A 13,893-nucleotide genomic window follows, 5' to 3' on the forward strand; every position below is an offset into this window, starting at 1 on the left:
CAGTCAATAGAATTGTCTTATCTTTGCTTGGAAAATAAACATCCGAATGAGACCGACAAAAGTAATCAGAGATCCGCCAGTGTTCGTCAATCCATGCATAAGATTGGCGAGGGGTACATTGCGGGTAGAAAGTTAGGTACACGTGAGTCTTGACATCCTGCACTGTTTGTTTTGACAGATTTCCAGGTGATGTTGGGGTACCTGAGCTTTGTAGCGAATTTCTGCAATCGATTTGGGAGTTTTGATAAGTAAAATGACAAAAAGTTGGATGAGATTTCTTTTCTGGTTCGCTCAGGAGCATGTTGACTTTCGACATGCGGTGAGTTCCTAAAGCTTCTTTTTATTTTGTACGACATCAAGTAAATCCCATTTCCCTTTCTAGGAGATCGAGTCCTTAACGCAATTATTTGGGATCAAGTGGAATTTGCAGCCTTTAGTACACAAAGAGGTAAGTGAGACAAATTAGTGAATGTCGATGGTTTGATGAAATAAATTATTCATCCCCATGACCTGCGAGTGAAGTACGAAACAGAAAGTGACTATCCTCAGTTTGAAGTCTTTCAGCGGTACCTTGACTCTCTCATCGTCACAGATCTGATTTCAGATTAATTTATTGAGCAAAGAAGAAGAGATACATGTGGGGTATAAATTATAAAGGGAGACCTAGGCGTTGTATGGTTTGGACGATCAAACCGAATAAATTTATCGTCTACCCCTATTACCGTGTCACAGATTTGGAAGGGAATTCATCAGGGCACAGACACCGACTCCATGGCGCGTTCATAACCCGCTTTCCGAAACTAAGTCAAGTTCCGGGACAGAACGTCGTCGGTCGCTTGGTCTGAAGTCATCAACTTACAGGACTGAACAAAGGAGCAACTCGAATACTCCACCTATAAGGCACTCCATGAACCCAGTAATCAGGAGAAGTCTAGTGACCCGATGTAGGTAGGTAGGTAGGTATCAGTGGCCGCTCCGACGAGCCCAATTAGCGCATTGATGCGCCGTTTTGATGCCACAAACTCCTAAGACCGTGACTGTTGTTATAGGAACAGGGAAGCGGAGTCCAGCTGGCTCGGATCTTCAGGGCCAGCCCGTAGCATTCACGAAGGAAAGCAGCTCTCCGACCCTGCAACCAGAAATCTCACTGAGGTCCCCAAAGAATGGTTTACCCACTGTCCGCAGCCTGACTCGAGCCAGAGCTGGGCAATCGCAGAGAAAGTGCATGAGGGTTTCCCTTCTCCGCAGCTTCGGCAATGCGAATTGTAGGGTAAGCCGAGCTTAGCGGCATGGTCCCCTATGGGCCAGTGCCCCGTGCAGACCGCCGTAATCTTGAATGCATTTGCACGCGTCTGGCACAGGAGCTCTCGTGATCGGGCTATGTTATAAGCGGGCCAAATTCTCCTTGATTTGGCATAGCTTGTAAGCCTTCGCAATCTCAGGCCCGCGGCTGCTAGATAGTGCGAGTAGACTCGGCCCCCGACAGCCGCCAGCGGAACACCGACTGTATTCCCCGAGGGACTGCCAAGAGCAGAGCCTTGCCTGGCCAATCCGTCAGCCCGCTCATTCCCCTCTATGTTCCTATGCCCGGGAACCCAGAGGAGAGTGATCTTGAGCGTGCCGCCCAGACGGTTCAGCGCGTCTCTGCACTGCCCCACCAGCCGGGAAGATGTCGTCATTGAGCACAAGGCCTTGATGGCCGCTTGGCTGTCGGTCAGAATGGCTATGTTATGCTTGGGGCTCGAATCACGCTCCAGCCATCGACAGATTTCCAATATCGCCAGTACTTCCGCCTGGAATACACTGGTGAAACCTGGGAGACCATACGACTTGGATACACCGTGTGTATTCGAGAAAACCCCCGCGCCGACTCCATAGGCCATCTTTGATCCGTCCGTAAAGAATACCGTATCATAGTCTTGCAACACGCCGCCGGTTTTCCACTTTGCCCTGGTTGGAAGGTCCACAGCAAAGTTTCTCGTGAAGTTCAGCTTGCGTGTGACATAGTCCGTGGGGGATGCCCAGATTTCTCGAGGTATTTCATCTAGAATGTTGCTGTGGCCGTAGGACTTCGCTGCCCAGCATCCGGACTCACGTAGTCTGACGGCACTGCACGCTGCAACATATTTGATGTGGAGGTCTAGGGGGAGGAGATGCAGGAGTACATTGAGAGCATCTGCCGGGCAGGACTGCAGAGCCCCCGTAGCACCTGCACACGTGGTTCTCTGAATCCTATTAAGCTTCGTTCTATTGTATTTCTTCTTCAAAGCCTGCCACCGGCAATCTTGCCGAGAATATGCATGACCTTCTGGTACTGGCTCTTGAGCAGGACACCCGTGGACCTTCGCTTCTTAGCCGGTTTCCGGCGACCGACATTCTTGTCGGTTTTTGCTTTCGAGGGATCCCCCGACGCTGAAGGCTTCGGGTCAGGAGTACTATGTCTGGTACTCGCTACACCCAGCTTGACGGCAGTGGGTTCTAGGCTGGAAGCCACTAGTCCGTCTGACGCCTCGCTCCGGGAGGTCCCTGCCGTTGGCTTCAGCACAACGGTGCTACGGCTGGCACCGAGTGTACTGCTCTCGACGGCCACTGTCTCCTGGCTGGAGGCCAGCAGCTCGTCCTCCGATGATGCGCCTGGCATCATCTCCTACTCTTCTATCGTCGTTTTAGTTTTTTTGTTAATTGAGTCCATGTCTTGGTCCCATGAGTAGTCCGGGAAGAATGTCCACCCTGGCTGGCCCGGCCACCAGGGTAAGGGTCTTATTTGAAACTGAAGGTGCCCAAGGTATTCAGAGTTCGCATACTAAAGACCAAGCTCCAATCTGACCAGGCCGCCAAATGCCAAATTGTATAATGAGGTTTTGACCGCATTTACAGAATATGCTGAGATTCTCCCAGACGCTAAACCAAGGATCTTAGAACTAAACTTTACTTAGTTTAGTTGGCTGATCGTTTGGCTAGAGAAATTACTGCGACAGAGGTGCATAGCCTACTCTATGTTGCAGCTGCCACGATTATTCGCAAATAACAGAGGTACGCGTTGGAAGAATTTACCGTTCTGGATATTTCGACTCAACAAAAAGAGAGGAGGAGAGAAAAGAGATTGTCCGTGTCACGCAAGCACTTCTTGGAAATCCATCACCAAGAGTACACAGATGCATTGCGAACATCATTGGTAATGTCCAATGATATGCCAATCGAAGAAATTCACGAGGTGCTGAAGCTCCAGTCGCACCCCTAGGTATCAAAGCTTTCAGCGAAGGACAGGGAATACCTTGTTCTTCCAAAACCAACGGGGATTCTATAAAAACCTCATTAACTTATTATTATCAACGGCGCAACAAAAGGTATTCGGTCTGGGTCTACCTTAATAAGGAACTCCAGACATCCCCGTTTTGCGCCGAGGTCCATCAATTCGATATCCCTTAAAGCTACCTGGTGTCCTGGCCTTGGCGATCGTTCCATCTCAGGCAGGGTCTACTTCGTCCTCTTTTTCTGTCATGGATATTGTAGGGGTCAAAAATTCTTTGGAGGATTCTTTTTCCGAACGCGGCCAAAAGTTCACAAGTTTTCTTGCTAAGAACCCAAGTCTCCGAGGAATACATGAGGACTAGCAAGCTCATTGTCTTGTACAGTAAGAGCTTTGGCTCTATGGTGACACGTTGTTGGTTGCGTGCGCGGATTTCATCGTCGTAGCTGTTATCGGTTATGATTTTCCACTCTAGATAGGAGAAATTTTCAACGGTCTCAAAGTTGTAGTCTCGTATCTTTATTATTTTCGTTTAACCAATGCGATTCGATGTTGTTCTTTCTTTGGCTTTTGACGTTGTCACCATGTACAATTCGTCTTGCCTTCATTAATGTGCAGTCCGAGATCTCGCGCGTGCTCGATCTGGATGACGGTAGACTACATCTCGGGTTGTTTTTCTCATAATCGTCAGCGTAGGTCAGTAGTTGGATGGACTTGAAGAGGATGGTGCCACTGACATTTACGTTTGCATCGCCAATCACTTTCTCCAGGGCCAGGTTGAAGAGGACGCATGATAGGGCATTCCCTTGGAATGGTCTCGAGAGTGATCCTGCTGCTTTTATCTGGTCTCGCACATTGGTCAGGGTCAGTCTTATCAATTTCGTCGGGATACCGAATTCTCTCATGGTCGTGTACAGTTTTACCCTGCCTATGCTATTATAGGCGGCTTAAAAGTCGATGAATAGATGGTGCACCTGTTGTCCATATTTCAACAGTTTTTCCATCGCTTGCCGCACAGAGAAAATCTGATCTGTTGCTGATTTGCCTGGGGTGAAGCCTCTTTGGTATGGGCCAATGATGTTCTGGGCGTATGGGACTATCCGGCCTAGCAAAATAGGGGAGAATATCTTATAGATGGTACTCAGCAACGTGATAACTCTATAGTTGCTGCACTTCCTGATATCTCCCTTTGTAAACCGATTTCTGGCGTTTGTCATGACTCTTGTTAGCATAGCAGGTGTTATGTAGGCAATTTCTTCTTGGATGTTGGTCTTCAAATTTTGTAGGGTTATTAGACGGTTCACATAAACACGGGATTTCAAAAAACCCCATAGAAAAAAAAAATCACAAGGGGACAGATCGGGAGAGCGTGCCGGCCATTCCAAATCGCCTCTAATTGAGATAAGGCGCTCTGGAAAGTGTTCCCTCAAAACAGCCATCGATGCTCTTGAAGTGTGTGCTGTTGCACCGTCTTGTTGGAACCAAGTGTCCCCCAAATCCAAATTTTCTAGCCGTGGGAAAAAAAAATTCTGTAGCATGTTTACATAATAATCGTTGGCGCAACAATCCATGTTGGATCAGGGCCTTGAAGTGTGTTAGAGCACTTCATTCAAGACCGTAACGGTACACTAGGGGGCAATGTGGTCAGCATTGCGCTTACCTAAGTAAAATGTAAGAAATTAAAAAGGAGACGAAAACGCCCTGTTTGGGGCAGAAGCAACTCATCAGACGCTGCCTCACCTCTACCCTGAGACAGAGCGGTTGACAGGTGTTTTACGGAGCTAGAAAATTTTATGTTGGGGGATCGCACCCATTTGATGTTCGACCGGACCAACCTACTTCTACTTTTTTTGGTCCACGGACTTAACACTCTAGTGTCAAAAATTAAAAAAGGGAGGATGACAACTTATGGTTTCGTACCAGAGCAGCGACGGACATACGTTTGATATAATTCGCGCTGTTGTGTTTTGCGAATTATAAACCTGCCAACCGATTCGATCACTCTGCATTCAGAGTAGAGGTGAGACAGCGTTTGATGAGTTGCTTCTTCCCTGGTATGAGACCCTAACCGTTTTGACACTTGGGTGTTTAGCTCGAAAAGAGGTTGGTTGTTCTCCGTTTGGTCCGGTCCGAAATCAAATGGATGCGAACTTAGGACTTGATTTTGTTCTAATTTTTCTTTATTGAAAGATCCGCAAAACCCTTCCAAATTTGCAAAGTAAAGCTTCTGGTTGGTAGGTAGGTTGGTATCTTCTTAGTAATCACAAGAACCCGCTGATATGCGCAGAAGTGGTCGTTACGTAAAAATTATTGCCGCCATAAATAAATTGATACAAATTGAACGATAAAAGGTAGGCGATGATAACAAGGAGAGTTGATAACGGCTGTCGATGTTTACATACCGGTCCGAATTCACTGTCACTGTAACCTCATTTTCCTCAAAAAACCAGGGACCAATAATTCCAGCTGAGGAAATTGCACACCACACTGTGACTTTGGGTGAATGCAAAGGCTTTTGATGCAATTCTCGAGGGTTGGTGTCAGCCCAGTAGCGCATGCTTTGTTTGTTAACCGACCCACACAAATGAAAATGGGCTTCATCGCTAAAAAAAACAATAGCACCCTCGGGAATGACATCAAGAAGAAGTTCAACCCTGTTCATCCGAGAATTGAAGTCACGTTCTGAAAGTTCCTGCACTATCGCCATCTTATTGGGATGAAAATGAAGATCATCACGAAGAATTCTTCTCACAGAACGATCGGATAGTCCAAGGGCAGATGCGTGTTTGCGCGCAGAACGCCGTGGCGATCGCAACATTGATGCTCTCACTGCTTCAATGTTCTCAGGTGATCTAACGGGCCGAGGGACTCCAGTTCTTCCTTTTGTCGCATTTGCAGTTTGTCTGAATGTAGTGACCCATGTAACAATTGATTTGCGGTCTGGGACGGGAGCCAACGGGGCTAAATTAAAGCGATTCCGAAATGCACGCTGTGTTGCAATAACCGAACATCCGCTTGAAAAGTAAACCTCAACGGCAAAGGCACGCTCCTCACTATTCCCACGCATGATGGCGACTGAACCGTGTCGGGACAAAACTTTACAGTATCCCCTCTTGAACGAGACCACTAGCGCTCCGCTATGACATCAACTAACTGCGTGGCGCGCAATTTAAAAAAGGAAGTTATGCACCCTGTATATGGGACAGATAATGCCTCTTTGCCAGTCGTTAGACATTGATTCGCTGTACCACACCGTTTACGTCAGTTGATGACCCACTTTGTGTAGTTGGTCGCCTCCATATTTAACCAATTCGGCTGTAGTTTCATCGGCTCCTGGCGGCTTATGGTTTTTAAGCCGGTGGATTGCACGGACTGTTTCTTCTATGCTTGGTGGTGGCAGCATTTGCCCGTCGGCTTCAGTTGGCGGAACCTCCAACTCGTCGATATTTTGGTTTTTGAGTAGTTCATCAAAACACTCAACCCATCGCTCCAATATGCCCATTCTGTCGAAAATCAAATTATTTTCCTTTGGCTCGGCAGGATGAGCATCGAGGTGTATAAAGCTTCGTCCTGCTGACTTGTTGGTAAAACTTGGAGGACCAGTTGGTACAATTTTCGTTCAGAAGTGGTGTCGACCTGTACTTTGGATGTTGCATCCTTAATGGAGCTGCTGACTTACTCCTAGGGTGTATTGTTAGTAGTGACGGCTGTGCCTTACGTTTTCTCTCGCTTCTTGAAATTCCGCTTGGAAGCGCTTCGGTGGATGATGTCCGGTACGTACGACTTGTGGAAGAAAAAACAACTGTACTTCAAATCGAAGGATACTTTATTAATTCCAAAAAGGCAAGCAGAATAAAATGGCAAGAGAAATTCAAGATTAACAAAATACTAAATTAAAGCGAACTGCCCGGTCGACGATTCGCAACTCACTATATCTATTCAATTATTTTTACAATACAAATCCGTTGGCAAGGCCCACCACACTACGGAGAGCACCGGTGGTGGCATCTGTCTGTTGGATTAACAACATTCGAAATAAATTTTGAATATTGTTAACCCTGCTGCGCCACAGTACCACCCGGGAAGTAGAGAGAGCCGATTACGACTCGAAGGATGACCGTCACAGAACACTGAAACCGTAATTGGTTTGTTGGCAACATACAACTAGCTATTCGGTGCTATTCACCTTTCCTAGCTATTGTAAGGGCATGAATTCGGGAATGCCCAGGCCCAATTTTTGGGAGTATAACAGTAACGTGGGTATATGCGTTAATGTAGAAAAAACTGGAGTATACAAACTACTCCTTTTCCCTCCGTAGGCACATTCGTCCTTGTGGAATCCGAATCATAGAAGAGTGCAATTTTCATTAGCGCGTCGTTATTAGAACTGATGTGTACTCCCACTTTCACAAGGCCCAGACTATTCCCCGCAATGGTATCTGTGCCTGATATACCCATATTATGCGGCACACTGAGCCAGTTGGGGTCTTTCCGAAGCATCTTCAACTTTTTGTACGATGATCTGAAATCAGAAAGACGGAGAGATTGATGATTTAGCAGAGTAAACTGAAAGATGATTGAAAATGGGTTGTAGAGCATCTTGAACTGTATGGGGAGACCTATAACCTTGTCTGGGGATCTTTGGAATCGACAATTTATTTCGAATTTCCATTAGCTGTGTATTTTTTCATCACAGAGAATGCTAGCCTTCGTTCGCCATATGAGTTGCTTTGAAGTCGTTGTCGTCACACAAAATTACTGCCCTGTGAGTTGGGGCTTAAAAATACACTCAAAGTCTTCCCTGCTTATCGTAAGAGGCAACTAAAACAGATAGAATCTGCAAATTTTGAAACTTTATTTCTACCGAAACGTCAACAATGCCTCGGATAGGGACTGACCTTACGCTGGAGTCCTTTGACTATCGAAAACGGACTATGATTCATTTCTGGAATGTGCGCACGCTCCTCAACAACGGTAGCAAGGGTCCTCAGAAGGACCGCTTTCTCCAACTCAAGCTCTTTATCGGTTTCGAAGAAAACTTTCGATAGCGTGAAAAAGGAGTGTACCTGAAGTGCTCTATGCAGAAGGGGCATCTCTCATCGGGTTATGGACCTTAGCCTGCTCTGTGTTTGGAAAAGAGGCAAGTAGAGTTGGACTGAAGATAAACACCAACAAAACTAAGCTTCTCAGTCTGGCGGGTCATCGCACTCTCCCTATCTGCATCAATGGGCAAAACATCGAAGGTGTCGATCAATTTGTTTATCTAGGAAGCGTGGTTCCTGCGAACGGTGGCACCGCTCTGGATATTGCCCAACGCATTAACAGCGCTAGATCGCTGTCCTGTCTAAAATTTGGAAATGCAGTTATCTTAACACGAAGATCAAGTTGAGACTGTTCTGTGTTCTGCATTGTTATATGGGGCTAGCAGGTGAACTCCGCTGTTACTCAAAGGCTCCAACCTTTTGTCAATACCTGTGTGCGTCGTATCATCGGAGTACGCTGGTCTGGCGTTATCTCAAACGAAGAACTTGGTCTCCGCAAAGGCATGGCACTCGTACGCACTATCATCGGAAGACGGAAGTGTCAGTGGGTAGGTCACACATTAGGGAAGGGCGACAATTGCATTGCGGGCTACACCATGCATTGGAATCCACTCTCCCAAGATGGCCGAAGAGTATAAGAGGAGAGCGAGCCTCCCAGGAAGTTGTGGGGGGATCTGGGTAGTGACTGGATCTTGGATACCAGTGAATTTAGCTGTGAATGGGTACCTGAATCAAACCAGGATAATAATCGCAGCAGTGTACCGTTATGGTATTAAATGAAGAGCCTTAATATACTTCAAGGCCCTGATGCAATTAAACTATCGCGTCCGCGATTATTATTAATATTGGAAAACATGCGCCCCTGAAAACTTGAAAAAACTACAACCGCACAATCGACGAATTACACATGAAAACCCCAAAATCTTAATAAAGTGGGTTCCATTGCATGGCGTAACTAGCAATTTGGCCTCTCCTTAATGTGTGACCGGTACCTTGCCACTTCCGTTTTCTAATTAATTAGAAGTAGATACAAAAAGTAATAAAAAATCTACAATATTTCAGCAACCCTTCTGGATAGTAGAACTACCCGATGAAAACTCAGCAAGGATCATTGCCTCCCGCTCCATTTCATTACGTTGCATCATCCATCTATGGAGTCACGCCTCCTCAGTGACTAACCTTCACGAGAACACTCGAAATTATATCAAAGAAAATTTCAACGACGTCAATCATTTCTTCAGTCCCGATAAGTCTTTCAAGATCACAGTGGAAACTTACAATAAACATTTCAGCCAAAAGGAGAAGATTGAAAAAATCGAAACATTCGACTATTTACCATTTCGAGGTGAGGTAGAGTTGAAAACACCCGACGTGGAGTGGTGGTATATCGAGTATTATGGGCTGAACCCGCGAGATGTTCCGCCGCAGCCATTCGATGTCCTTTTTGGAAGATGGGTAAGTTTCACAGCAATCACTCTGGGTCAGATTATATCTAAAATATCTTTTATTTCTTTAGATTGTAGATGGCCAACGGAATCTAATTAAGGAAATGTCACTGAAAAAGAGAAAATTCATTGGGAATACGAGCATGGACACCCAATTGAGTTTACTAATGGCTAACCAAGCAAAAGTTAAGCAAGGTGACTTCGTTTTTGATCCTTTCGTTGGAACTGGATCGTTGTTAGTGAGTGCAGCGAAATTTGGAGGTAATATTTGGATAACGTTTGAATTTTAGTAGAATCAGTTCAGTTTTCAATTCTCCCAATTTTCCAATATTTGAATAAAATCGTAAATATCTCTCTAAGTCTGTACTTCTTACTGTAATATTTGTGCCCTCGTCTCTAGGTTTTGTAATCGGAGCAGACATCGACTATATGATGATACACGCTAAATCTCGTCCCAGTCGAATTACACAAAAGCAACGTGAAAAAGATGAAAGTATTAGAGCTAACCTGGAGCAGTACAATTGTGCAGATCGATACGTAGATGTTATTGTATCTGATTTTTCAAATCCCATATGGAATGACCGGATACGCTTTGATAGCATTATAACAGACCGTGAGAATTCCACATGCTTCCAAGGCTTGTGTCCCCAATAAAAGCTATTTTTTTCTCAGCTCCTTATGGAATCAGGGAAGCAACTGCAAAAATTGAAACGAAAATCAGCCAAAAACCAGACACAAGGACAGAAGATTCGCCGCATTATCCATCGACTAGTCATTATTCACTAGCGAATCTCTACGCTGATTTACTTACATTCGCAGCGAAGCATTTAACAATGAACGGGCGGCTGGTATGCTGGCTTCCTATTCACAAGTATAAACGTTCAACTACTGATTTTCCAATGAGCATGTAATCCATCCTTTTCTGTTGATCATTCCAGCGATGACTATACAGAAGACCAAATACCGAAGCATCCCTGTTTGAAGCTGATTGCAAATTCGAACCAGCCATTGAGTGCGGCAACTGCTAGGCGTCTTCTTACATACGAGAAAGTATTTGAAGTTGATGAGCGATCCAGTGATGAGTCCGCTGTTATCCTTGGAGACTTTAGGCAAAGGTACAAATGGTTTTCTCTATTTCTTCCCAGTCTTATGAACTTTTTGCAGGTATTTTGAATTTGGTGAGGAAACTAGAAAAGAGAGGAGAATGCGAAGAGCGGAATTGCGAGAAATTGGTAGGCAAGAAGCACTGAAACGAGGGAAAACGATAGATGAGAATGGAAAAGTGATAAAAAATAAATGACAATGATTTGACTAAAAGAAAGATTGTTTTATGTTGTATCTAATCAGAAAATGGGACAAGCTACAATTGCACAGGGCAACTGGGTTTTCGAGGCTTAATCAAAGGAAGGCAGCTCAAAACCAAGATGATAAGTTAGGCTTTCCACATTAGAACCGTCTACGTCCTACTACTCGTAATGAATCGTTTGGACTTTTCGGATGACCTTTCCTTTAACGAAATTTTGATCCAGTTTGGCATTATACCGCCTTGCCACACTGTTTAGATTGAAGGGCCATTTCTACACATTTCGCAAGTTGTATGCTTTCGCTTATGTCTATTGTGCTTGTTGGATACGCCTTTAGACTTCTGTTCTGAGAATAGCAAATTTATTCTGGGGATAAACATCCAGGCTTACATCATGCATGGCGTTCAGCCGCCGTAAAACGATGTAAGTACTCCCTTGAGTACACATGCTTTGCCCGAAGACGGCGTGATAGGGAGTCTCCATCAAAGCGCTAAACGAATAGCACAGTTGATAGATGACAACTTCGCACCCCAATCACTTTCATATATATATATACAATTTATTGCCAATAATGTGTTACAAAGTTGTTTTTCCTTTTATAACAAAATTGGAAATTCAGAGTCCAGTTAAACTAACTTTACATCTTACGATTACAAGTGTTGCATGCGGGCAATTTGTACTTTATACATTATGCGTTATTTAGAGGAAAATGGCAATTAAAAACCTCTAGAACTTTAAGTAAAACTAAAACTTATTCTAACTTAACCTAATTAAACTTTATGAGCTAATATTTTTTTTTTAAGTTAAAGAATTTATTAACAAATTATCCACAAGTGCAATCCCATCATAAAATTTCTGAATCAATTAAGTCAACTTTAGCTAAAGAGTGTAGTGCTTTCGTGCTGAAAAATTTCAAACGATTTACGATTATTTTCAGCACTTTATTTTGTGCAATTTGAAGTTTTGTGGTATGCGATTTAGCACAAGTAGCGAAGATTGGAGCTGCATAGGACATTACAGGCTGGAAAATCATTTTAAAAATTAACAGCTTATTTTCTATGCTTAGTTCAGACTTTCTATTAATTAGTGGGTACAGAACTTTAATCAGACTATTAACCCTATTTATCGTCTGAGTAATGTGATTTTTATAAATGAGCTTGTAGAGTAAACCATTGTGCCAAACTCTATCAAAAGCTTTTTCTATATCTAGGGACACTAAGGCCATAGATTGTTTTGCACTGAAAGCTAATTCAACAGCATTTTTTACACGCATTAACTGATGGTTTGTTGAATGCCTTTTCCTAAATCCAAATTGCTCGTCCGGTATCGTTTTTTGACATTCCACGTGGACAGAAAGATGTTATTTGATGATCTTCTCAAACATTTTTGCAAGATTGCTCAGAAGACTTAAAGGTCTATAACTACTAGCTACATGAGCAGGTTTTTGTGGCTTCAAAATCGGGATGATTTTTACGGATTTCCAAACAGTTGAATAATAGCCACATTTGATGCATGCATTGAAGATGTGCATAAGAAATACGATTGCTTTCCTTGGTAACTTCATTAAACAAATGTTGGCGATATTATCAAAGCCCGTGGATACCTTCGGTTTAGACGATTTGATTATATCCCATATAATTTTTGGTTTAATCGTTGGGAAGCTTCCGGACATGGAAAGTGTGTTCCACTCTCTAATTGTCCGTTCAACCTCGACTTCTGTTGCTGCATCATGCAGTTCCTCATTTTCGCCAAAATTTTTAGCAAATGTACTTGCTAAATGATTCGCCTTCTCTTTCTTAGTTAAATAAATTTAGCCACAATCTTCTAAAGTCGGAATATGTTTATTTTTGTTTTTTAAAATGCGAACAATGTTCCAAAATGGTTTGTCTCCTTTTTTAAGTTTGCTCAGCATATTATTCCACTGATTGTTCATAACAATGATGAGTAACTCTTGAATCAGTGAGTTTACTTACTTCCACCTAAATTTTGAGTTGGCATTTCTGTGTCTCTGCCAGTCTATAGGCGTTTCTGAGCGCAATGAGCTTTTTCAATTCAGGGGGAAAGGAAATGTGAATGAATTTTTTAACAGGTGTTTTCGGGACACTACGATTTATAGCCTTATGTATCAAGTTTTCAAAAGATCTGAGATATTTGCCAATTATGTCGGTGGATGCAATATCTGATCTGGAAACCTGTGCGAGGTCAATATCAGTATTTAGACTGTTTTGAAACCTTGACCAGTCAGCAGACTTAAAATTATAAAAGAATTGTTTGGTTAATAGCTCTGGAGAACTATATAACTTAAAGATAAATGGCAAATGATCAGAGTTTAGCTCGTTAACTACATCTAGTGCAGAACAGATATTCTGGACATTACACAGTACCACATCTAGATTTGATGGCAAAACTTTTTTGTTAAATGGGACATACGTTGGTTCATTCGCGAAAAACATTGAGACGGGGTGAGTTTGGATGTATTTATATAGAATATTCCCCCATTTGTTGTTCCTCTTGCAACCCCAAATAGTATTTCTGCAATTAAGATCACCGCCAATTAGAAAATTTCCATTTAGGTTACATAATTTCCGTAAATCGCTGATAAATAATTTTTCGCTAATGTCGTTAGAATTACCACCTGGAAAATAAGCTGCAATTATATTCAAATCTGTGCCCCACTGAAGTTTAACCTTTACTCCAATAGATTCAATAGCTATTGTTCCTAGGTTAGGCAATAACTCATGTTTAATATTTCTTCGTATAAAAATTGCAACACCACCATCCTTAGATTGCTTTCTATCTTTTGTATATACAAAAAATTTGGATCCGTAAAAGCACTGTCACTCTTTAACCAA

At 43.3% G+C, this 13,893-nt stretch overlaps 1 protein-coding gene across 1 annotated transcript; it reads left to right on the plus strand.

The window, feature by feature from the left end:
- The first annotated feature begins 153 nt into the window (after positions 1 to 153).
- Positions 154 to 11,037, plus strand: LOC119651129 (tRNA (guanine(10)-N2)-methyltransferase homolog). The gene is made up of 8 exons (XM_038054523.1): positions 154 to 319; positions 383 to 448; positions 9,355 to 9,747; positions 9,809 to 9,998; positions 10,138 to 10,350; positions 10,410 to 10,608; positions 10,676 to 10,852; positions 10,902 to 11,037. The coding sequence occupies exons 1-8, from the start codon at positions 254 to 256 to the stop codon at positions 11,035 to 11,037; spliced, it is 1,440 nt and encodes a 479-aa protein (XP_037910451.1). The 5' UTR covers positions 154 to 253.
- Positions 11,038 to 13,893: the final 2,856 nt, after the last annotated feature.

Source organism: Hermetia illucens, chromosome 3 (genome assembly GCF_905115235.1).
Source record: "Hermetia illucens chromosome 3, iHerIll2.2.curated.20191125, whole genome shotgun sequence".
Lineage (NCBI taxonomy): Eukaryota > Metazoa > Arthropoda > Insecta > Diptera > Stratiomyidae > Hermetia > Hermetia illucens.

Excerpts from the sequence above, each read along its gene's own strand:
- LOC119651129 (XM_038054523.1), top strand. The coding sequence starts at position 254 with ATGACAAAAAGTTGGATGAGATTTCTTTTCTGGTTCGCTCAGGAGCAT. Across the intron at positions 449-9,354 it reads AGCCTTTAGTACACAAAGAG|CAACCCTTCTGGATAGTAGA; the intron begins GTAAGTGAGACA and ends ACAATATTTCAG. Across the intron at positions 10,609-10,675 it reads TGCTGGCTTCCTATTCACAA|CGATGACTATACAGAAGACC; the intron begins GTATAAACGTTC and ends TGATCATTCCAG.